This window comes from Leguminivora glycinivorella, chromosome 23 (assembly GCF_023078275.1).
Source record: "Leguminivora glycinivorella isolate SPB_JAAS2020 chromosome 23, LegGlyc_1.1, whole genome shotgun sequence".
In the NCBI taxonomy this organism is placed as follows: Eukaryota; Metazoa; Arthropoda; class Insecta; order Lepidoptera; family Tortricidae; genus Leguminivora; species Leguminivora glycinivorella.
In genome coordinates this window covers 5122225-5148701 of record NC_062993.1, presented here as the reverse complement: position 1 = coordinate 5148701, position 26477 = coordinate 5122225, and the positions used below count along the sequence as shown (strand labels likewise).

General features: G+C 39.9%; 1 protein-coding gene across 1 annotated transcript; it reads right to left on the bottom strand.

Annotated features, from left to right (window-relative positions):
* Nucleotides 1-915: 915 nt before the first annotated feature.
* On the bottom strand, nucleotides 916-20079 carry LOC125238474 (facilitated trehalose transporter Tret1-like). The gene is made up of 7 exons (XM_048145835.1): nucleotides 19993-20079; nucleotides 18472-18627; nucleotides 13520-13722; nucleotides 12731-12917; nucleotides 5627-6009; nucleotides 1842-1953; nucleotides 916-1578 (listed from the first exon to the last, which is right to left on the bottom strand). The coding sequence occupies exons 1-7, from the start codon at nucleotides 20045-20047 to the stop codon at nucleotides 1286-1288; spliced, it is 1389 nt and encodes a 462-aa protein (XP_048001792.1). The 5' UTR covers nucleotides 20048-20079; the 3' UTR covers nucleotides 916-1285.
* Nucleotides 20080-26477: the final 6398 nt, after the last annotated feature.

The following is a 26477-nucleotide window of genomic DNA, read 5'->3' as shown; positions in this document are numbered from 1 at the left end:
GGTAAAATACTGTAAAAAAATCAAAAACTGTAATAAGTCAAAATATTTTATGCTTTCTTAATGGAATCAATAGTTTTCTCAAGATTATCGGCAGCGTTCGAAACCATATTGTCAGCCCTAGTGGCTAAGCAGCCTAGATTCCCGCAATTGCATCTAAATCCGATAAAGGTAAGTATCTTGTTCAGTACCTCAAATCGGAACAGGCACTTGAGACCTGGCATACAGGAGCACATACACATCTCGTGGGCCAGTTTTTTGAGGAACACGGCGGTAACTTTGCAAATGTCTAGAACGTTCTGGGCGAGAGAAGTCTCTTTCTCCTTCTGTTCACCCATTATTGGAGTCTGGTGGCCATACAGGCGGGATTCACGCAGCTGCAGTGGAGTCCAAACAGTCCTAGGAACTTATTGATGATTTTTATTCGGTACAAACAGATTCGGAAACAGCATAAGCACATGTTTTGGCGTTGGGCATTGTATTTATTGTTTTTTTTGATAAATGATTAAGGTTTTGGAAACATTTTTTTGGATTTACAAAGTCATTGTGAAGTTCACTTTCTTTTGATTTCGATTGTGTGAGAGATGTCAAAATGACATAGATTTGTAGAACATAATAGATTCTAACCAACCAGTTGTCGAATTAAAAAAAAGTTTCGACAACGCATAGGTACAATAATGGACTACGTCCATGTTGCGGAATTTCATTAGAACTATTATCTTCATAGTATACTGTACTGTCATCCCATGTATCAGAATGACATCGTCCTCCTGACAATAATCATATATTTCTGATGAGGCTTTAACTTTGAGTTTGTTGTTACAGTCAAGGAGTACTAACTTCGACCAAAAAACACGACAAAATATAAATACCTATACTTGCCTATACGATGAAAACATATCATATTGCGCACTTCATCTGTTAATGGTACGAGTACGAGAAAACTTATTCCTTATTACGTAGCTGAAGTCTTGACAAGGGCAAAACAGGCTAAAAACCAAGTTTAGATAAGCTTGATTGATCTAAGGCCTTGGCCCTGATCGGGAGTTTTCTTACAGAAATAGTTGGGAACATGTTGATGTTCCTTCGTATAAAACTTTTTCCGACATACTTACCGTCTGTAGTAGGTCATTCTAGGTAGCAACATAGTGGAATAAGTAAGGAAAAAGTTGTACCTCCCTTACATCAGTAAATTCGAGTTATTTGTAGTGACATCTAGCGTCAAACACGCGACAATCACGCGTCAAAAAGCGTAAATTTTGCATGTAAATGTTGTAAACTTATTATATTACTTTTCTTCATCTCTAATATCCCTATTTCCTAACTCATTCTGGATCTCACTAAAATTCTTCCCATTTGTCTCCGGCACGCCCCAGGCTATAAACCCAGCTAGTACCACAGAGATGGTTCCAGAAATCCAAAATGTGGCAGCAGCTCCAATGCTAGCGACTAAAGAGGAATAGTATCTGATTGTTAGGAAGCCGGGTATGGTGCATGTGAGGAAGGCTGTCGTGGATCCGATGCCTCGGGTCCGGTCGTCGAAGAGTTCAGATATGAGGACCCAGAAGAGAGAAGATGGACCTGGAAGTGAAAAATTTTACGTTTTAAGGGGATTACCTCTGATTATCAATCCACTATACGGCATCGGCTTCTGACAGACCGTTACCTCGGACTGTGAGTCAATGGGGCTCTTTAAGTGTCAAGAGCGTTCTGATTTTAACCGGGTAATCGTACTACTTACATTAAAATAACAGAACACAACTTGAAAACTGTACCTAATGTGATGTCTATTGAGACCAAAAATATTATGAATGTAAGTAAAGGTTTCGAATTTGATGGAGTACCTGCACTGTAGCAATACACGATGATAATCAAAGATATGAGTGGTAGAAAGTTTAAGAACCCGGACACTTTTGATCCTGTCTCCGTGAGCTTGAAAAATGTTCCCAACCCAACCTGCAAAAATATTGAAATAAGAATCACGAACTATAAAACTATGATTATACTTGATAAGAACCATCAATTAGTCATCATCATCGTCGTCCAAAGCGTATCCGGCTATGGCGACTCCTTGTTAGGCTATGTGGTCTGAGTTTTGGTTTTGGTGGGCTCTTGAATAACTCGCAAAACCGAACTTGGTTTTAAACGTGCGATTACACGGAGCACAATATAGCTGGCCAGCTGTGTTATATGTGTCAGTGTAGAACGGCTTTGGTCTGGTCTTCCGGGAATGGCGTTTTGCGTCAAGGTTTTCTAAACGCTGTGTCTCAAAAAGGCCAACAATTTTGTGAACCGTACGACGCCATCAATTAGTACATGACGATACAAATACGGAAAAGAACAAGTTCGAAACGAGAAGCGATAAATCAAAACACGACCGAACGGACTGTTTTAAATCGACATGTGTCACGAATATCCTCTTCGCACGCGTATTGTACGACTTTGTAGTCTATAGTATAGTGGTGTATACTCCAATTGCTAATTCGAGTCCAAAAAAACTACGACAGATACGTCAATGTCACAGCTGTCAATGTCACTTATGTCACTGTCAAAATACTTTTCAGGTTTGGCCAACCCTCTACATTTTTTACTTGGCACGTAAGAAATCTAAGAATACTTGATGATAAAATTGTGAAGAAAATTCGTTTTAGTTTTTTTGTTTTAATTCTCATACGTCAAATTAGTTCCACCGGTCGCCACTAATGATAAATGTTGGTAATTCGCATTATATTACATATAATAATAAAACTTAAACCAGGCAAATGTATGCACTAAAGCTGCCCTATCTCAGTCAGGTGCAATTTTCGCCAATGTTTATTAAATTAGTCATTGGAGTCTAACAACCCATTACCAATATTAGAATGTTATTGCTGAAGGGTAGCACCTGAACTGGCTCTCAGAATGGCGCGTGGCGAAGTCAGGGGCTCACGAAAGGTATTTCCTTAGCGTATTGAACGAGTGCCCAATGTATCTCTGAGACTCCTCAGGAGATTTGGAACCATAAATTGAAGAACATTACTCAAACTTACTTACATACTCTCTTTAAGGTAAAACAATAGATCATTACATGTGCCATTTTTTATCTAAAAGGTTCATAAGTGTCGGTTGTCAATAAAGCGCTACTTGCATATTAACGTCTGTCTATCATATATCAGAGATGTAGTCTGTATAGGGGGCGTCCATTAATCGCGTCATACGTTTTTGGCTTATTTTAGACGCCCCCTCCCCCATGGTGATCTTTGGTGATATTTTCAGGACCCCCTCCCCCCCTGGCCAATATGACGTGTAATTTTTTAGCAACTTAAGTAGACTTTTTTTGAACCAACGAATCAACCAAATCTTGGCGCGAAATTCAAATTTTCTATGAGAATTAAACCTTTGCCCCCTCATTTTTAAGTTTCCGTACCTCAAAAAGGAAATCACTGAACCGATTAACTTGTTTGGCACACATATGTAAACTTGTGACCCAAAGACGGGCATGTAATTTAAATAAAATAAAAAAAACAACTATAGGGGCCACTTTTGGGGGTAAAAGTGAAAATGAAAAATCAATGTTTTTTGAAATAGGTTTTTATTGTGTTACATATCAAATGAAAGAGCATTTTATGGGCCATTATTTTTTCAAAGTTTTCCACTCCACTTTTTTTCGTATTTGGAATTTTTTTATGTGCTTTCCACGCAGAATCGCGAGCTCTTTCAATCCTAATAGGAAAAAAAGTGTCCCAAGGTTTTTTCCTATTCCGTTACCATTTTGTCATACATTTTGTATGGCGGTAACGGAATGAAAGGTCTAAAAAAATTATGGAAATCTTGGGACATTTTTTTTCTCCTATCACGATCAAAAGACCTCGCGATTCTGAATATGAATCGCGTAAAAAATAGCCATGTTACAAAAAAAGTGGGGTGGACAACTTTAAAATAAATGGCCCTTATACGTATTTCAAAAATATATGTGATAATAATTTTCAGTCAAGTAATTTTCAAGTAATTTAAGAAAACAGGCAAAAAATTACCATTCCCTTATCTCCGAAACTACTTAGCGTAAATTTTTTTAAAAAATACCCGAGATAGCCTTTAATGTAAAGATTACAGGAAAACCTATTAGAAATATATAGTCAAGCCAGGGGCGGCTCACTCCGCGATCCTTTCGCCGCGCTACAAGTACATGCCGGCGGCCGCGAGTTCGCGGCCCATTCAGTGGCGACGACCTTCGCGCGGCGCAATAGAATTCAATGTCGTCTGCACGCGTGCGGTCCGTTTGTTAATGTAGGTAAGAATTTCATATGGCGGCGTTTTGTGAACATCAAAGGAGTGAGCCTTCTGTACTTGTACTATTATATATTCTGTGGTCAAGCCTAAATCGGACTTAAAAGAAAAAACTCAAATTACGAATTTCACTCACTGGGGCTGCAAGGAGTTACCAAGTTCATTTTTGTTTCGTCTTTTTTAGAAATTGTTCAAAATAACGATTATTTTCAAAAATGACTTAAGCGCCTCCAGAAGGCGCTTAAGCTCTTCTTGTGATGTAAGGAACCCTTGCAACACGAGTCCAACTCACATTTGGCGGATTTTTAAGTGTTATGACTCGTCGATGATTCAGCCAACGTCAAGATTTAGGAAGGCACGCGTTTTTTGAAGACAGTTGGGTTTTTCAGTGCCATGATTAGGTTGACCATCTATAACCGACTGTCCGTGTACACGTGATGAGGGCAAACTAAAAAATCTTTGAGAATTAAAAATAACCGACTGCACTGGTCTCATCGGAAGATCAGCGCTTGAAGTCACCAGCAACACGCTGAGATGAGGCCATTTCGTGGCACTTCATTCCTTTCTGTTTGTGTTGTAATGTGTAATTAATCTTGACTGTGTTCACGAATAAATTATATTCTATTCTATTCTGTTCTCTTTGCACTGCACAACGCAAGTTCTGACTGTAAAAGTTGATATAAAAATAGCTCAGAAATATGTTTTTTCTTTACATTAGTGTAACAAAAAAAATACACGTGATATGTTCCTAACCCCCCCACCCCCCATGGTGATATTTGGTGATTTTTTCATGACCCCCTCTCCCCCCTATACAGTATGACGTGATTAATGGACGCCCCCATATCTGTGTATCATACATAATAATAAATTCAAATACAGTTTGACAGACCATGGTGTCATGGCCGCTTCCAAAACAATGGCGGCCGTGGCAACCATAAAGCCCACTATACACTATTTCGCTGATTAGCTGATTGTAAAATATATGTATAAAAAATTGGTCACAATATCTATATCATCAATAGTTTGTTCTATACCGCAAAATATAGCACCAAATGTTATTGATACCTGAAGTGATACAAGCGCAATACCAACTTTACAACTAAAAATCACGGAAAAAAAGAAAAAAAAATCGAGCGTCCTAGTATTTATGTAAATAATAAAAGACTATTAAATATATAAATCAAAGGATTGAAATAAATAATAAATAATTTATCTTGGCGTGTGTTTTTATAAAAAAGGATTATACTATTTTACAAACATTTTATTGCAGTGGCAACATCGTAGTAGTTTTTTTGGACTCGAATTAGCAATTGGAGTATAGTTGTATGTAGTTGTCAGTTTTAAGGTAATTAGTAAAACTTACCATACCAACTGTGAAGCCAATCAAAGTCGTCACCAAAATAGGTTTCCTCCCAAACCTATCGGTAAGCATCATCGTTGAAAAACTAGCAATCAGTTGTATAGCACCAATTATCCCCGACGCCATTTCTGACCTCACACTGGTTCTCGTAACTTCCAAAATCGTTTGTAAATACGTCTCCACACAGTTATATCCGGTAAAAAACATTAAAAAACCTATAGAACAAGGCTTTATAAGGCTTTTCAGGAACATCTTGTCTAGGAAAGCGGTCAAAGGGTTAAGTTTTTTGTCCCTTCTGTTTGCGGAGTATGCTTTTAGCTCTTCGTTGGCTTGAGGTTCTGAAGATCGAAGGAAGATGAGGACTTTTTTTGATTCTTCGATTTTTCCTAAAAAGATGTAAGTAAAACAAATAAAATTGCTTAACTATACACCCTGTTTTTATTGAATTCCGTTAACTTTAAGGGAAGATTCTGTAGTCCAAATACAATCAATTTCTCTAAGAAACTAGCCTCTTAACTCTTACGGGTATCGAATTATTAAAAAAAAAAAATACTGAACACGTGTGTGGCATCCCTTACCACTTCCTTATGTTATTTGTTTTGAAATGTGCCGTCAAACACTTGACAATGACTTTAATGTTAGGATTAAGGTCCTCTCACAGTAATTAATCCTTTTATTATGTATGGAAACAAAAAAAAAATTTCGAATTTAACAGAAAGCCATATACAAGGTGGTTCCAGATGATGAACCTAACTGCGTGTCGAATTTAACGGAAAACAAAAAAACACGGTGTATACAAATAACACTAATAAAATTATGAAATAGTTCGGATGGTTGTCCCTAAAGTTGACCTACTTATACAATTGAGAGAAAGAGAAACTATGCTTCTGGGCATCGTAGGCACATCCATAGGTACTTTTTTTTTTTTTAATAACTAATATTATAAATAGGAAAGTGTGTGTCTGTCTGTTTGTCCGTCTTTCACGGCAAAACAGAGCGACGAATTGACGTGATTTTTCAAGTGAATAGTTGAAGGTTGAAGGGACGGAGAATGACATAGGCTACTTTTTGTCTCTTTCTAACACCCACTTCCCTAAAGTGGGGAGTGGATTGATAGAGCACTTCACAATTTTCGAATTTACGCGAGCGAAGCCGCAGGCAAAAACTAGTCTGTCATAGATATAAAGGCCTAATGAACATAAAATAAAGCTATGCCGGCTTTAAGCTAGGAACACACTACGCGGACGTCCGTCGTAAATCGACCGCGGACGGGAATCTGGACAATGGAAATACACATAACCGTGCAAACTATCGGTCGACGGACGCGGAAGTGGCCTTGAGCGCACGGACGTCCGATCGAAATCTGGCTCTCTGGATGTTTTGTTCCGTGCACACTGATAGGTCGCGGTCGCGGTCGTTTTACGACGGACGTCCGCGTAGTATGTTCCTAGCTTTATCCCTACGCCACAGCGTCGTGGAGATTAAGGTACCTTACCTAATAAAATATCTGCGTAATTTCTGCCACAAGTCTAGTATTATCCATTAAAAATATCTAATCCAAGGTCATATTAACATAAATTATGAAAACAAACAACAATAGACGAGAATGTTATGAATCTATTATCTTAACCGGCGAGAGGTCAAAATGGTCACCCTAGCGGTGTTTTGATAATGTCCGATCCGATCCAATATTGTATGTCGGATGACCTTTAAAACAGCTGTAAAATTATACTAAAGGAAAGGTAAAGGCGGGGGAAGATTAATGGGTTTCTCTTGAGGGGCAAGATGACAAATTTTCCGTTTAACGAAGCACTATGGGTAGGATACAATACAAGGGCGCTAAGGTATCAAATGTTTTAATAAGCATTTGATGCCTTGAACATAATGCAAAGTCCTTGGTCCCTTGGAGTATGGGACGAATGTTAGTGTGGGATGCTACCTGCATAGACACATTGGCACCGTCTTACCTCCAACGGACCAAGATAAAAGCGGGCGCAGCGGCAAAGAATACCTAAGTAAATACAAAAATCTTGGCAAAGAATACCTTTTTGTACCTTTTGGCGTAGAAACTCTAGGTCCATGGGGTCCCAGCGCGAACAAGTTGTTCACAGAAATCGCGAAGCGTCTGGTTGAGGTAAATGGTGACCGAAGAGCTGGCGACTTCCTCGCACAACGTATCAGCATTGCGATACAGCGAGGAAATGTCGCCAGTATCCTTGGTACAATGCCCCAAGGGCCTATTTTAGACATTAGCTAGCTTTTAAGTTTAGTCTTAGTTTCTTTTGGTTTCTTATATAATTAGGTATATGTAAATATTTTCATGTAAATAAAGATATTTCCACCATAAGCATTTGATGCCTTGAACATAATGCAAAGTAATATAATATTGCACTATCTTTTCCCGCGACTTCATCTGCGTGTAATTAAGGATTATTTTTTATTTAGACTGTTTTCGAACAAACTTGAATATGTAGATACAACCATAACGACTGATAAAAATTTAAGATAATAATTTTATCTGCGAAAAATTCCTTAAAGGCGGTGCCTCAAGTTGGTTTTCGATTCGTGGGTAATTTTGGAGGCAAGTGCCAGTGAGATATATTTTTTTCTCAAACATGGTATGAAATATTGATGTTATGTGTCTTATAATTGGCAGCGAAGTATGACGTTTCAGGTGCGGCTAGGACGATTGATAGATAATGGAATTTCATACAAACCTTGCAGGCCAAGGCCGGCAAAGTCTTCTTTTTTAATTTTCAAACACAGATAATTGTGACATAACATCCAGGTATTTAGCCAATTAAAAAAAAACTATAAGGGGCTTTATAGACGTGCCGACTGCAACTGGTACGGGCCCTAGACAATATTTGATTTTGGGTGCGTTTTCATACAAAAAAAAATTTTTTTTTAACTTCTTGTTTTTTTATAAGCGTATACGGGGCATCAAAGGGGAACGAAAATTCGATTATTTTTGCGCTATGACGCACCGTTTAGGAGATACAGCCATCCAAAGTTACTATTTTCAGTAGACTTTATTTATTACCCGACTACGGCAACGCAAAAGGAGGGTTATGATTTTGACCGGTATGTATGTGGGTATGTATGTATGTATGTATGTATGTTCATCTGTTCCCTCATAACTTCTAAAGTACTCATTAGAATTTGACAAACGATACGTCATTCGAATTGTCTTAATCGTCCGCTGGTTATAGGCTATATGACGTCACCGAAAAGGAAACATGGCGCCCTCTAGAGGTCATAAAGTAACGAAGCAAAAAAATAAAATGAAGTTAGGATGACATGTTGTATATCATTTGAAAGGTCTTGATTAGCACATTTCAAATATGTATATATTATTAGCTTTTATTCCCAGCTTTACTTGATTACACCTGATAATTCATTGATTTCTCGGAAAAATTTACTATTTGCAAATCCGCAACGCCGACTGCGTTTACACAAGAAGGCTTTTGCCAAAGAAACAAATTTGCCTGCTTTGTATATTAATTTTATTAAAGATTTGCAATATTTTTTCGACCTAAAGCTCAATTTCGTACAGCAAATTGTCATGATAAGAACTAGATGAAGTTTGACGCTGTTTTGACATTCTGACGTGTATCATAGACTGCAGGAAACCCTAGACGAATGGTATGTTACGTCATCGTGCCAGAATGACTTTCTACTACGACCATATATTATTGAAAGCTAGTTAATCATCTAAAGTTATTATAATTTTCACAAAGAGAGAAAATACGGTACCACGATACTGATTGCCAGCTATAACTGTCTCTATCAGTATACGGTATGCTTTATGAGGTTGTACATACCGTAGACGCGGTCCTAAATCTACTTAAAGAGTCCTTACAGAGTTACGTCCTAAACCAACTTAAAGAGGCCTTCGGCGCCCTCATAGGCTCATATTTAATGTGTCACGCAGTCCTAAGCTCTAACTTAAAGTGTCAGGCGAAGCCCGGCGCACGCGCACCTAAGCCGGGCGCCTTCGGCGCCCTCTAACTTAAAGTATCGGGCGAAGCCCGACGCACTCGCGCCCAAGCCGGGCGCCTTCGGCGCCCTCTAACTTAAAGTGTCGGGCGAAGCCCGACGCACTCGCTCCCAAGCCGGGCGCCTTCGGCGCCCTCAAACATAAAGTGTCGGGCGAAGCCCGACGCACGCGGACCTAAGCCGGGCGCCTTCGGCGCCCTCAAATTTAAAGTGTCGGGCGAAGCCCGACGCACTCGCTCCCAAGCCGGGCGCCTTCGGCGCCCTCTAACTTAAAGTGTCGGGCGAAGCCCGGCGCACGCGGTCCTAAGCCGGGCGCCGAAGGCGCCCTCAAACTTAAAGTGTCAGGGAAAGCCCGACGCACGCGGTCCTAAGCCGGGCGCCGAAGGCGCCCTCTAACTTAAAGTGTCGGGCGAAGCCCGACGCACTCGCTCCCAAGCCGGGCGCCTTCGGCGCCCTCTAACTTAAAGTGTCGGGCGAAGCCCGACGCACGCGGTCCTAAGTCGGGCGCCGAAGGCGCCCTCAAACTTAAAGTGTCAGGGAAAGCCCGACGCACGCGGTCCTAAGCCGGGCGCCGAAGGCGCCCTCAAACTTAAAGTGTCGGGCGAAGCCCGACGCACTCGCTCCCAAGCCGGGCGCCTTCGGCGCCCTCTAACTTAAAGTGTCGGGCGAAGCCCGACGCACTCGCTGCCAAGCCGGGTGCCTTCGGCGCCCTCTAACTTAAAGTGTCGGGCGAAGCCCGACGCACGCGGTCCTAAGCCAGGCGCCGAAGGTGCCCTCAAACTTAAAGTGTCAGGGAAAGCCCGACGCACGCGGTCCTAAGCCGGGCGCCGAAGGCGCCTCTAACTTAAAGTGTCGGGTGAAGCCCTACGCACTCGCTTCCAAGCCGGGCGCCTTGGGCGCCCTCTAACTTAAAGTGTCGGGCGAAGCCCGACGCACTCGCTCCCAAGCCGGGCGCCTTCGGCGCCCTCTAACTTAAAGTGTCGGGCGAAGCCCGACGCACGCGGTCCTAAGTCGGGCGCCGAAGGCGCCCTCAAACTTAAAGTGTCAGGGAAAGCCCGACGCACGCGGTCCTAAGCCGGGCGCCGAAGGCGCCCTCAAACTTAAAGGTCAGGGAAAGCCCGACGCACGCGGTCTAAGCCGGGCGCCAAAGGCGCCCTCAAACTTAAAGTGTCGGGCGTAGCCCGACGCACGCGCTCCTAAGCCGGGCGCCTTCGACACCCTATAACTTAAAGTGGCGGGCAAAGCCCGACGCACGCGGTCCTGAGCTGGGCGCCTTGGCGCCCTCCATCCTAAAGAGTCGGGCTAAGCCCGACGCACTCGCTTCCAAGCCGGGCGCCTTCGGCGCCCTCTAACAAAGTGTCGGGCGAAGCCCGACGCACGCGGTCCTAAGTCGGGCGCCGAAGGCGCCCTCAAACTTAAAGTGTCAGGGAAAGCCCGACGCACGCGGTCCTAAGCCGGGCGCCGAAGGCGCCTCAAACTTAAAGTGTCGGGCGAAGCCCGACGCACTCGCTCCCAAGCCGGGCGCCTTCGGCGCCCTCTAATTTAAAGTGTCGGGCGAAGCCCGACGCACTCGCTGCCAAGCCGGGTGCCTTCGGCGCCCTCTAATTTAAAGTGTCGGGCGAAGCCCGGCTGCACTCGCTGCCAAGCCGGGTGCCTTCGGCGCCCTCTAACTTAAAGTGTCGGGCGAAGCCCGACGCACGCGGTCCTAAGCCGGGCGCCGAAGGCGCCCTCAAACTTAAAGTGTCAGGGAAAGCCCGACGCACGCGGTCCTAAGCCGGGCGCCGAAGGCGCCCTCTAACTTAAAGTGTCGGGTGAAGCCCTACGCACTCGCTTCCAAGCCGGGCGCAGAAGGCGCCCTCAAACTTAAAGTGTCGGGCGTAGCCCAACGCACGCGCTCCTAAGCCGGGCGCCTTCGACACCCTATAACTTAAAGTGGCGGGTAAAGCCCGACGCACGCGGTCCTGAGCTGGGCGCCAAAGGCACCCTCCATCCTAAAGAGTCGGGCGAAGCCCGGCACGCACTCGCTCTCAAGCCGGGCACCGAAGGCGCCCTCAAACTTAAAGTGTCGGGCGAAGCCCGACGCACTCGCTCCCAAGCCGGGCGCCTTCGGCGCCCTCTAACTAAAAGTGTCGGGCGAGGCCCGACGCACGCGGTCCTAAGCCAGGCGCCTTCGGCACCCTCTAACTTACAGTGTCGGGCGAAGCCCGACGCACGCGGTCCTAAACCGGGCGCCTTCGGCGCCCTCAAACTTAAAGTGTCGGCCTGTCGGGCTTCGCCCGACGCACGCGGTCTTAAGCCGGCCGCCTTCAGCGCCCTTATATTTAATAAATAAAATGTAACCCCAAAGTAAGTCAAATAAAAAATAAGTTCAAAAACTAAAACCCGACTACTATAAGTAAAATGTGCTCTAAAAAGTATGAAACAAGATAGAATTAGTTTATGAAATTATCATGCATGATATTCACAGATGTGTATTCTTTTCAATACGTTAATTCAATGTTATAATAAGTTTGTAAATTTTAAATATACTTGCAAAGATGCCGAAGATAACCGTGGTCGTATGCCACTTATGTACTTACCTTTATAATTGTGGCATACGACCACGGTTATCTTCGGCATCTCTGCAAGTATATTTAAAATTTACAAACTTATTATAACATTGAATTAACGTATTGAAAAGAATACACATCTGTGAATATCATGCATGATAATTTCATAAACTAATTCTATCTTGTTTCATACTTTTTAGAGCACATTTTACTTATAGTAGTCGGGTTTTAGTTTTTGAACTTATTTTTTTTTCATACCATGTTTGAGAAAAGCACTATACATACCTCGGCGGGAAATGGGGTTGCCGGCCGAAGACATATAGATAGGTCTGAGGCCTTTGTCCCGGCCTCTGTAGTAATGTACTATACTCTTGCCTGTAGCATTAATGCGTTACAGAGCGATAAAAGATAACTACGCTACTTTTTTATACTAGGTCGGTGGCAAAGAAGCATACGGTCCGTCTGATGGAAAGCTGTCAACGTAACCTATGGTGGACACCTGCAACTGTACGTTACGAGGAATGAACCATTAGCATTTTACGTAGAAAACAAGAAATACCTTTAGAAAATAAGAAACTTGGACTGTCCGGCAAGAATATAGTCGGTATGCTGGTCACTATAACAAACACGGTGACCATCAGGTTCAGGTTGAAGTAGGATACGTAAGGGCCGACGCTGAGCATTATAACGGCCCCCAGGGAGGAAAATATCTGTAGCATCACTCCGAGGGAACCTCTGACTTCTTTCTGAAAAGTAAACATGGATCGAATAAAAGATAAAGATAATAAAACTCCCATATCGACGTCTAAATGGCTGTCACAGACCAAAAATCGCTCGTTAAAAAATATTGAGTAGTTACAATTGCCCCCCAAGCGAGATTCGCCCCGCTGTACCTACCTTATATGCTCAGTAGTAGTATTTAAATTTAAAATGTCATATGCCTTGATTCGTCGAAATTAATCGACTGCTAATGACCGATACAATGTCAAAAAGAGCGTTCCTCGATCATAAATTTCATAAATGACGGCAACGTAGGTATTTGCAATCACTCTACTGTTGTCCGTGTCCAACCGTTGTTTTGTTGAAATACATGGAATAAATGTAGGTAAGGTACGTAGGAAAAACCTACAGACGAATTGATAACCTCTTTCATTCGAGATGTGGAAGTCTGATAATAAAAATCTCTGGCAGCGGCGACGCGACCGGCATCATTCCGCATGTTCTCTCTGCACCTCGCTGCGTGCGAGCGCTACTCAAGGACAAACCGCGCACGCAAAATTAGAATTGTTAGATGAATTTTTACTGGTTTTATACTGTATCATAGCGATGAAATAAAATAAAAACTTACGCTAGCAACCTCCGAAGCATAAACAGGGACAACTCCCAAAATTATTCCTTGAAATAATCCATTAACGGCTCGGCCCAACACAATCATCCACACTTTAGTAGCGACGAGACACAAAATGGCTGCCGACGTGCTAAAGATGGCGGACAAGATGGCGCAGCGCTTACGACCGATGTAGTCTATGAGAGCGTACGCTATTAGGAAGCCTGGAATAGAGAATAATTGTTTCTTTACCCATTGAATGTTTTACGACCTAAACAAAACTTATAAACAAAAACTTAGTAATTAAGCATGGCGTAATACTTTCAAGAAAAACCGGCCAAGAGCGTGTCGGGCCACGCTCAGTGTAGGGTTCCGTAGTTTTCCGTATTTTTCTCAAAAACTACTGAACCTATCAAGTTCAAAACAATTTTCCTAGAAAGTCTTTATAAAGTTCTAGTTTTGTGATTTTTTCATATTTTTTAAACATATGGTTCAAAAGTTAGAGGGGGGGGGGGGACGCACTTTTTTTCCGAAAATATTAATATTATCAAAAAACAATCTTAGTAAACCCTTATTCATTTTTAAATACCTATCCAACAATATATCACACGTTGGGGTTGGAATGAAAAAAAATATCAGCCCCCACTTTACATGTAGGGGGGGACCCTAATAAAACAATATTTTCCATTTTTTATTTTTGCACTTTGTTGGCGTGATTGATATACATATTGGTACCAAATTTAAGCTTTCTAGTACTAACGGTCACTGAGATTATCCGCGGACGGACGGACGGACAGACAGACATGGCGAAACTATAAGGGTTCCTAGTTGACTACGGAACCTAAAAATAGTTATACAAGGGGGCAAAGTTGTATTTTAACGCCGAGTGTGGAATTGAAAAACGAGCAAGTGAAAGGATTCTATAGTTGAACCACGAGCGAAGCGAGTGGTTCGAAAATAGAATCCTGAACTTGCGAGTTTTTTAACACACGAGAAGTAAAATACATTTGCACCCGAGTGTAACACAAAACTTTTCCCCTCACTATAGCGAGGAAACTACAACGCAAAAAATGCGTTTATCACTGCTTCCAGTAGTTCCACATGTGGTAAATCATCTTTATTACTAGATTCACCTACTTTTATCAATTTTAAAGCAGTTAATTTGACTTTATTCAAGGACAAATTACTTTTACAGCAAAGAATTAGAAGTAGGATTATTTTTAGATAGTAATAATGTTGAAGTTATGTGTATTACTGAACATTGGTTGAAACAAGAACAGTTGATATTTGATTATGTTAATTTTAAATTAGCTAGTTTTTTTGCCAGAAAATCTGCTGCTCATGGTGGCTCCCTTATTATTGTTAAAAATTGTATGAAGTGTAAAGAGCGCAAAGATGTTGTAAAATATTCCATAGAAAGAACTATAGAAATTTCATGTGTTGAATTAGACAGATATATTATTGTATGTGTTTATAGACCACCATCAGCTGACTTCAGCATATTTGAATCTACAATGGAAAATGTTCTGAATTTAGTATGCAAGGGCCAAAAACATGTTATTGTATGTGGAGATTTTAATGTTAACTTGCTCGAGTCATCTAGTAATACTGTGAAAATGTTCTGTTTGTTTAAATCATTTAATTTATTTAATTTATTTCTTGAACCTACCCGGGTAGGTGTGACTAGTGCAACATGCCTAGATAATATTTTTTGTAACTGTGAATGTATAGATAAGAAATTATTTAACTGTTTTCATTCCGATCACAGCGGCCAAAGGGCAGCTTTCTTAAACGTTATTCATGATACTCCACAAACAATAACATATAGACCCATTACTGGATCTCGCTTGGAATCATTCAAAAATGAAATTCTACATAGTTTGTCTATAATACCATTTTCGCATTATGACTGTAATCATTTGTATCAAGATGTTTTCAATGTAATTCTTAATCAATTTAATAACAATTTCAAAGTGAAATCTATTAGTGGGTCAAAAGTTAAAACAAAGTTTAGTGAATGGGCTACTGTAGGTATTCACAAAAGTAGAAAAAGACTTTATGAACTTTATGGTGAGAGAGAGCTGAACAAGAATTCAGAATTCCTGGACTATGTAAGAAACTACTCAAGAATCTTCAAGAAAGTGTGTTTAACTGCCAAGAAAAACTTTATTAGTTCTAAATTGAAAGTGTCGGACAACAAAGTGAAAACAACTTGGAGTATTATAAATAAAGAAGCTGGTAAATGTAAATCACGCGATTGTCAAGTCAACATTGTATCAGATAATCAACAAATAGTGTCGAACAGCGATGTTGCCTCGGCATTCGAAGATTATTTCTCAAATATAGCCGTTAACACCACAAAATGTTTACATTCTTCTGCGGCTCAAGCCCATTCATTACTTTGTGCTAATGTTAAGAAATGTAATAATTCATTTGAATTTAGTCAAGTAGACTCTGTAAATATTGTTAAAACATTCAAGTCACTCAATTTAAAGAAAACGGAAGACTTATGGGGAACATCAGTTAAAGTAATTAGTCATGTCATAGATATAATAGCACCTTACTTGGCCGTAATATATAATATTTCAATTTCACAAGGCACCTTTCCAGATCTTATGAAATGTAGCAAAGTCATACCGCTTTTTAAATCGGGTGATTCGAGTGATATAACCAATTTCCGTCCCATATCAATACTTCCTGTACTAAGTAAAGTCTTTGAGAAGCTAATGTTAAATGATCTACTGGGACACTTCAACAGACATAGATTACTTACAAGCAAACAGTTCGGTTTCACAAGGGGCCGTTCCACGACCGATGCTGCTTCGGTACTCATTAAACATATATATAATTTTTGGGAAAATTCTTGTGATGCAATTGGCATATTTTGTGATCTTTCAAAAGCCTTTGATTGTGTGGATCATGGAACGCTCATTTTGAAATTAGAACATTATGGTTTGTCTATAAATGCCCTAAACTTTATGTCTTCTTACCTTAGCAATAGAACACAAACAGTAGTTGTTAACAAAACTCGCTCTAGCGGGACTGTAGTCCAATTAGGAGTGCCACAAGGCTCAATTTTAGGTCCATTCCTGTTTTTGGTTTATATAAATGATTTGCCATGTATAGTGAAAAACTTTTGTGAAATAGTACTTTTTGCTGATGATACATCACTGCTTTTTAATGTTGACCGAAAATCTACGGATTACAATGTAATTAATAGCACGTTAGCTGATGTACTGCAGTGGTTTACTGTCAACAATTTACTTCTTAATTCTAAGAAAACCAAATGTATTCGATTTTCTCTGCCGAATGTTAAACCAATCGATACAAAAATACTTTTGAATGATGAATGCTTAGAGATGGTAGATACAACACTGTTTCTTGGTTTAACATTGGACAAAAATCTACAATGGAGTCCTCATATAAAGAAACTAGCAAGCAAATTAAGTTCAGCCGCATACGCCGTTAGGAGAATCAGGCAACTGACTAATGTTGAGACAGCTCGCCTAGTGTATCATAGTTATTTTCACAGTGTAATGTCATACGGTATTCTGGTTTGGGGCAAAGCAGCTGACATACAGACTATCTTTGTATTACAAAAGAGAGCCATTCGTTCTATTTACAACTTAGGAACACGTGAATCAGTAAGAGAACTCTTCAAAGAAATTAATATCTTAACTGTAGCTTCCCAATACATTTATGATAGTATAATTTATGTTGTTAAGAATTTAGACTGTTTCACTAAGAATTCTGATATCCATAATTATAACACTAGAAACAAAAATAAGCTTGCCATAAAGAAGTTTCGTGTCCGTAAAGTACAGAAGTCATTTGTTGGGCAATGCATTCATTTTTATAATAAGTTACCTGACACTGCTTTGAGATTACCCCTCCCAGCTCTTAAGAACTACTTAAAAAAATCATTGATGTTAAAGGCTTATTACAGAGTCGAGGACTATTTGACAGACAAACATGCATGGCCCGAACCAGAAACTACAAAAAACGAATAGCAATTAAAATAATTGTATTATGTATAGAGGACACAGTTCAGATAAGAAAGCACATCAAATATTTTATATTTTATGTTGTGTAGGTAAATTACATATTTAATGATATTGAGATTCATATTATCTTTTTCTTCTATGACAATTTGATATGTTTTCTCTGAAGAAGAACGACGTATTATTAAGCAATAATATAATTTATTGAAATTGATTTCCATAGAGTACCTAGTCTGTTCATATTCTTTGATGAATACTTTTGCATGTTAAATTGTATGTTGTTATTTAATGCATGTTAATTATAAGATGTAATGTTTTGAAAAGAAGTTGCCCGCCGAGTTTCTTGCCGGTCCCATAGTGGATACCCCCCTCCCAACTGAGGGGGGACTGAAATCTTCTCGAGGCTGAGGCGTAGGGTTAGAGCCGGCGTAGCTTTATTTGACGTTCATATGCGCATTGTAATATGCCTACTTGAAAAATAAATATTTCATTTTCATTTTCATTTCATTTTCATTTTCATTTCATTTTTCCAACTAGTGGATAAAATGCGTTTTTACCCGCTGGTATTAACGGACAAAACACGTGTTTCCGAGCTAGTGAGGGGAAAACCTTATTATTTACTTGGAAATGTCATGGTTCTTATATAATATTCACTTATATAAGATGGAAATAATTTCGCTACCATAAAACAATATACCCATTGCTTTTCACATCACCTGTGAGGAAATTAAGTAATTCAAAAGTGTAGAAATATCGTGGCCCAGAACAGAAAAGTTTTACTTTGCTCCCTAATCGCAAGGTAATAAGTTTTACTTTGATTTTGATACATTCTAGAGGGAAAAATCAACCTATTTGAATAGATGACGTAGAAATAAACTTTTATTATATGAATATTACCGATGATTTCTACCAAGATTAGATATCCACAACACGTCACATTATGCAGATATTCATACTCATACTCATACTCACCAACAGCCGCAGCGATGAATACGATAGATCCAATCCAGGAGGCATCATCAGAAGTCAAAGGCTGACGAAGGACGGTTTCCGAAGAATTGGCCAACTTCACCAACACGGGGGACGCCCAGGTCGACCCTAGACCCACGCTCAGGCAGTTCAGGTTTACTAGAAAAGGTAAGGTGAGGTAAGATGGATTTATAAAATGAATGAGTAGGTGTGGTAGTGTTGTGTTTAAATACAAACTGTAAAGCACATTCATCGACCCGCAAACCCTCCGAATCGCAGCAGGACTCCGAGTTGGGGCTGATGTGTGTGTTGACCACAGCTGCACCTCTTGCGGGGCCGCAGTTGATCGTCTCGGGCACCACGGACTATCCTGCTCTTCGGGCGCCGGTCGGCTGTCCCGTCACGCGGCACTCAACGACATCTTAAGGCGATCGCTCGTCAGCGCCGGCGTCCCAGCTGCTTTAGAACCCCAGATCGCGCGGCACGACGGCAATGATGGGATGTTGTTGATTCCCTGGAGGATGGGCCGTGCGCTGGTGTGGGACGCTACCTGCACCGATACGCTGGCAGCGTCCTACATTTCAGCCACCACTAAAAATGCCGGGGCAGCGGCTGACGCCCGAGAGCGTTTTAGCTGTCTCGGCACCAATTACGAATTTGTAGCTTTTGGTGTCGAGACACTCGGTCCGTGGGGTGGCGGTGCGCGCGGGCTCTGCAGAGAACTGGGCAGGCGGTTGAGGGAGTCAACGGGGGACCCTCGCGCGGGCAGTTTTCTCACGCAAAAGATTGCAATCGCGATACAGCGCGGGAGTGCTGCCTGCGTGATGGGTACCTTGCCACGTGGGCAAGGTTTATTATTTTAGGTTTTATTTTTAGGTAGTTTTAGTTTATTATTTTAAGTTTTATTTTTAGGTAGTTTTAGTTTATTTCTTTAACTGTAAAGGGTTTGCATCAAATACGAGCAATATACACACTAGCATACATAATAGCAATATACACGGTGAAATAGAAAGGACCGTTCAAACTTCATGTTCACTTTTGATTCGTAATGCGACCAATCTGAAATCGCGTAAAAATATTGGCTGTTACATTCATTTCGATTGTCATGCTCATTTCGATGGAACAGCCAATTTTTTTTCGCGATTTCTACATTGGTTCCATAATAAAAGTTATTCATTATGACCACCAAACCAAAAGTCACTATGCAAAGCCTGAATGGTCCTTTTCAGTACAGATGGTTTTTTTTTCGCACTTTAGTGCGAGAAGTGGTTCATTATATGCTAGGTCGAAACTTTGGAGGCTCATCTGTACTGAAAAACGTCGTACGATACACGTGCGAAAAGTGTGTCGTGACTCGTGTCGATTTAAATCACTCCCTTCGGTCGTGTTTTAATTTATCGCCACTCGTTTCGAACTTCCTTTTTTACGCACTTGTATCGTAATATACTATTTCATTTCACCGTGTATTTTAAAGTAAGTACACACCTTTGTTAAAAAAAGCATAAAAAAACAATAGGTACTCACATGCAACCACCACTGCATACTGCCGAAATAGCGCACTAGTAAAAAAACTGTACATTTCTTATTGACCGAAACTCACGACTGAACAAAATTGTAACTCATTATACAATACCAGTTATTGAATATTTATTTCACAAAATGTTACTAATTAGCGTAAACGTTTAATTTTACGCCTCATCTGATATTGCATACAAACAATGAGCCACAAAACCTTATACATACATAATATGACTCCTTAGGTTAGGTAAGATATGCCCGGGTAAGATCATATGAAGGATAAGATCGTAATAATATATTATGCAGCAGCATATTATAATGCTACATGCATCTAGCAAATATAGCCGTTAAAGAATGGCATTACGATTGGTTTTATTACTTTATTCATTCTGATAAGGTATGCTCGGATAATCAATCGTTAACAGGCATCTTCTGGGCGAGCTCACTCCATCGTAGGCCACGTCTTTGCCTTTGGCTAGCCATGAGTAAGCCCATTTATAATTAAAAAAAAATACAATCGGAAGCAGGGTTTCGTACGCACCAACCTGTCAAAATAATAGGAGTTACTTTATTTTTATCAATACCATATTGCAACGCCATTTCACAATGACCATTTTAGTATAGCGACAGCTCAGTTTTGTTATAGAGGAATACAAATACAAATAACAAATACAAATAATTTATTAATAAAAACATAATTGTACAGTGATTGTTCTTATAGGCTAAGAATTGTTATACATATAAGAGATGTTTTATACAAATGCCTGAACTAGGATAGTTCCTGTGTTTCAGGCTCAGGAAGGACTAGATTAGTGATTTATTTTTAATTATTCACTAAAATAAAACTTATAAGAAAATAAACACAAGACTTATTTTCGTAGGTTCCGAACTATTACATTACATATATATTCATTGTATATTCAATAGGTAATTATTTTACGACCATAAGTAACTTTTCTGTATCATCGTACGAATACTACGAATAAATGATATCGATAAGATAGACTACAAAAATACTATTAAATATTATAGGCTGGCAGACCTTTTGACCTGTATTATACTTCATTTGAAGAAACTTTTCTCTGTGTCTTATCGCGCGCGTATAAACTGATAAACCTGGCAAGGAAAAATACCTCACATTTGAATCCGAACAATCGTCCTGCCATAGTTAATGTAACAGCGTACTTACCTCAACAATCCTGCTTAAAACATTTCGTATATTTTACATTCGTCTATATCTTTTTATATATCTATGGTCCACATACTTTTACCAGATACTTGTGAGTATTTATCGATGTCTTCGGGAATAGGGAACAATGTGCACGTTACTCCAAAATGGCCAAAATATTTTTATTTGTATTATTTATTAAATTTGTTTTCATCAGGCAGAAACGTCTGCGAGCGATATTACATAGGTTTAAATTAAAGGAAAAATGGAAAAATTCACACCTCCGGCAGGACTCGAACCTGCGACCTCTGGCCTTGCCGGGGCCATCCCGCTTCCAACTGCGCCACGGAGGCCTGCTGGATGTGTGCGAATTAATCCATGCCTTCCCTCAATTCTCAACCGCCTTAGGGTGGCGTTATAGCAAACATCTACCCGTAAGAATAGATCTTAACAGGAGGAGGAGGAGGGAGGAGGTGTGAATTTTTCCATTTTTCCTTTAATTTAAAAATATGTTATCTTTATTGCTAAAAAAAACATACGATTACAAAATACTTTTTATAATCGTAATTTAATACTGAAATTTAATTTTTTAAAAGTATATTTTTTTAATTCCCACACAAATTCTCAAAACGCAACGTGACGTCATGATACACATTGATCTCTCTAAGTGGGAGCGAGAAAGAGTCATTCTTTTCTCATTTGTGCGGCGCTGCCGTGTGACGTAGAATACGCTCGATCAAGCGCGCCAAAATTACCTCGTTTAAATTACTCGTAAATGATAGTTGTTTTAATTATTTTTTTCTAGTCTCTTAGTTTATATTTTTGATGTGTGATATATATTTTTAGTAATGTAATAAGTTAATAACTAGGAAAATCGTATGAAAAAAATAAAAAAAACATGCATATTCGCTATTGACATAATTATAATTATGTTCTTATAAATTTTGACCCTCTCGGTCGTGGCCCTGACCGAATGGCCGAGCGCGAGTGGTTCAGGTATCCGTTCAGTAAACGGAGGACGCTGGTTCTAATCCGGCTTTGTATAATTATGACATGTATTTCAGATTATGGACAGGGAGTAGGTACATTCATAACAGGGATATTTAATTAAAAAAAGTAAAATAAATAAATTAATAAATATTGGGGACACCTTACACAGATCAACCTAGCCCCAAACTAAGGAAAGCTTGTACTGTGGTTGTTAGGCGACTTTATAGGTACTTACCTACATAGATAAATACGTACTTATACTAGTATACATAGAAAAAATCCATGACTCAGGAACAAATACTGTGTTCATCACACAAATAATTGCCCTTGCCGGGATTCGAACCCGGGACCGCGGCTTAGCAGGCAGGGTCACTACGCGCTAGGCCAGACTGGTCGTCAAAAATCATAAAAAAAGAAAAAAAAAAGCGACTACGGTTTTTTTTTTCACTGTGCCCCTGTAAGAGCCCAGAATACCCCGAATGATACATCGATATAAGATATAAATATTATTATCGATGAAAGCCATTTTTCAATAACTCGGGAGGAATGTAAAGGATTCTGTTTACATAATAAACTAGCTTTTATCCGCGGCTTCGCTCGCGTTAAATTCGGTAATTGCAGAATGCTCCATACAAATATCCCCCCCCCCCCGTTTTAGGGAAGTGGGGGGTTCGAAAGAGACAAAAAGTAGCCTATGTCACTCTCTAATCTCTTCGACTATCTCCACTTAAAAAATCACATAAATTCCTTGCGCCATTTTGCCGTAAATGCCGGGCAAACACTTTCCCATTTGTAATATTAGTATGGATGGTAAGGTACAGCGCCTACAGCGGCGCAATTACGACTGGAGGGCAATTTTTTGGCAATTTTACTACTCGAATTTTTTTTCCATATTTAATATTTTTTCATTAAGTATTAAAATGTAATAATTCTAAATTTGTAAAATGCGTGTCCACTGGTCAGTGGTCATACTTATAATGGCAGGCGTGATCAGTGGATATATAAGTACATATGGTTCTCATCTCAGGTTAATAGTCATAGTATACGTCTATACAGAGTGTAACAAAAATGGTGGTGATCCGTTTAAGGGCGTAGGTACTCAGTATCGTATTCTTATCAGGAAAAGGTAGAAGAAAAATTTTTTTTCGCTAGAAAAATTTTCTCTTTTGTATGAGCCGGGCCGCGCGAATCGGTCGAATCTCCATACAAAGATAAAAAAAATTGTTGCGAAAAAAATTTTTTATCCTACTTTTTCCTGATGAGAATACGATACTGAATACGCCCTTAAACGGATCACCACCATTTTTGTTACACCCTGTATAATAGCAGGGGCGGCTCTCTCCACGTTTCTTCCGTACATTTCGACGGCCGCGAGTTCGCGGCCCATAAAGTTCGACAACCTTCACGCTGCGCAATAGAACTCAATGTCACATGCAGTCCGTTGACAGGTTGTTGAGAGTGAGCCGTCTGTACTTGTACTTTTATATTATTCTGTGATAATAGTAAAACATGGAAAAATTTCGATCAGTAGTAATTGTCCCGCTGTACCTTATCTTTTCTAGGATAAATTGGGTGAAAATCAGTTCGCAGGAAGATGGGATAAAAATTGGCTTTTCCTGAAATATGTTTAGAATATAATCATTGTACTATCAGGAGCATAGAGCTACGTTTCGCTTTTTGAATGGCATTTCTGCGACGCGAAACGAAAACGAAACGCCGCGAAAGGTAATAGTCTGGCTCCACTCTGGCTCTGTCGCGCCAATACGCAAGAGCGATAGAGATAGATATCGACGAGCGTTTCGTTTCGTGAGCGTTTCGTGAGCGCTTGTGCCATTAGGCTACATGCCCAGTACAGTCAATCAGTTGGAACTCTAGGCCACTGTAAGACTATGTCATAATAATTGTCATAACAAGGATAATTTGATGTAGGATTTTACAAACTTTATACTAAGAATCGTATACCTTAATTTTTAGCGCCATCTATTAAATACTATCATAACTACATTGATGATGCCTACTGATTTATTTATTTTTTCAAAATGCGTATTGATATGATATCATGATATTAAAATAAAGAAATAGGTATGTAATTTGTTATTATAAAAAATAAAAACACGCCAAAATATTTGGGAAAAATGATTTTGGACACTTCCAGGCTGCGAAATAGCGCCATGTAGTTTTAAGCCTAAAATGCCCACATTTCAGGGGTACGCTTTTTTGTAGGGGCTTTGACAGTCCCGTAACGTATTATATCGTTCTTGGTCATAGTGACGTTATAATTCAGATTGTAAAGAAATCTTTTACTGATTGTTATTTTGACATGGTTGTAGAGTGGCCTACTTCCAATGAGGAGGCACACTGACATTTTATCCCGCCAGGCGGCGCCTGTGCATGTTTCTAGACATGTCACTGTCATTTATATGATTATGTGAGAGAAAGAAAAAACTGTCTTCTCGCTCTCACGTCTGAAATTCTTTATCTGTGCAATGGATTAACAGGGTAGCGCTTTCTGTCATAATCTTTGAGTGACTGTACAGTCTTCGAGTTAACTGTACAGTCAACCAATTGGAACCTGGATTGAAACCTAGGCCACTGTAGAACTATGTCATAGTGACATTATAAATCAGATTGTATGAAATCTCTCTGGGACTTTCGTTTGACCCGTGGAACATGGCGGATCGTCCTCCGACCTCCGATATATTTTTTTATTTTTGCATTCTGCTGTTTAATGTATAAGTTTGATAGGATATTATGCAGTGAATAGCCTGCGCAAAGAGTGCATTTTTTGAAGAATTCTTTTGGAGATACGAATAACCAATTCTACGGACATCATTCAGCAGTTCGTGGTCCCGGCCGCCATCATGCTTTGTACTGCTGCTCCAGCTATCCTCCAGTGCATCGCGAAGGCCTCGTTCGCAAAAAAACTACCTATACTGTTTTATACATCTCTTTAATTTGACATTGAAAGTGCCATTCGTCACAACTTGCGTTCTCGCGCGCGAGTCCATACACCAGCCGCGACTTCAAGTATGGACTCGCGGGCGAGAGCGCAAGTTGTGCTAGACCGCCTGGTATTATTATACGAATAAAAAAAAATCTCTTACTGCTTGTCATTTTGACATGGTTGTAGAGTGGCCTAGGGTTCCAATTGTTTGACTGTTGTACCTTGGGGCTCAGCCGTCATAGAAAACCAAAAATGTTGTCTTTGAGAGATCGCTCTTTGAGAGAGCGATAAGACCACCTCACATAGGGGTATTTCACTAAAAAGGTGCGCCTGTTGTTTGCCTCTATCTAAAATATAATCAATTGTCTGGTCTAAGCTCTGAAAAATACTTAAATTTAGTTTATTAATTTTCATTAAGCCAATAGGAAAGGGCAGATCGAAAAAATCAGCGCGGTAACTTCATTGTATTTATTAATACTGGTATAACTTATCATTTCAACGTATTATTATGGTTATAAATTTATCAATACACCGTGTTTCACTTAACACTAAAAACCTGAAAACAGTTTGTTCAGAATCGAGAGTAGTATCGATTGAGCTATATCTTGATGGGGGTAATATTTTTATTTAAATTAGTATTATTAATTATTTTTTACGTGCCCATTCTATTGTACTCGTAATACAACATTGTGTATATCGCATTGCTAAGAGGTTGTTTACCTTTTTTCAGTATTTAGGGGTATTAATACTGGCTGGTTACTTGGACGATTTTTTTTCCGCTACTAGTTTGACGTTGTTTGTCAGTTTAATCTTAATGTTTATCATAAGTCATAACAAATTGAACTCGTACCTAATTACAACCTTGTCATTTTGAATATTTAGTTTATTTGCTTACTGCGATTACTTGGGGTGTCTATTTTGAGTGATACCGGAAACACCGTGTATATCAATCAATATATATTGTGTTATTGAAGAAATTCATAATTTACTATCTTTAAAACTTACATATAAAAATCTCATATATTACATTTATGTCATATTTGCTATACATTAAAAGTCTCACCTGTATTCCCAAAAGGGATGCGCAGTGCACATTCTACTATGTACTCAAGTTTCAGCGCCACATTTAGCAATTAAGGGGTTGTAAGAAAACGACACTTTGATGTTACAGTGACAGATTGCTAGTTTTGAACCCATATTCCAATTTGAGCGCTGCGAGGGGTTCAAAGCACAACCTATGAAGAAGGAATCTATTAGTGCGTTTTCACATTATCCGATCCGATATCGGATGTCGGACCGATATCCCATACATTTAAGCCGCCATCTTGGATTTTTTACATTGTATCCTTCCGACATCCGATATCGGATCGGATAATGTGAAAACGGACT

Excerpts from the sequence above, each read along its gene's own strand:
- LOC125238474 (XM_048145835.1), bottom strand. The coding sequence starts at position 20,047 with ATGTACAGTTTTTTTACTAGTGCGCTATTTCGGCAGTATGCAGTGGTG. Across the intron at positions 18,628-19,992 it reads GTATGCAGTGGTGGTTGCAT|TAAACCTGAACTGCCTGAGC; the intron begins GTGAGTACCTAT and ends TACCTTTTCTAG. Across the intron at positions 1,954-5,626 it reads TTGGCTTCACAGTTGGTATG|GTTGGGTTGGGAACATTTTT; the intron begins GTAAGTTTTACT and ends ATATTTTTGCAG.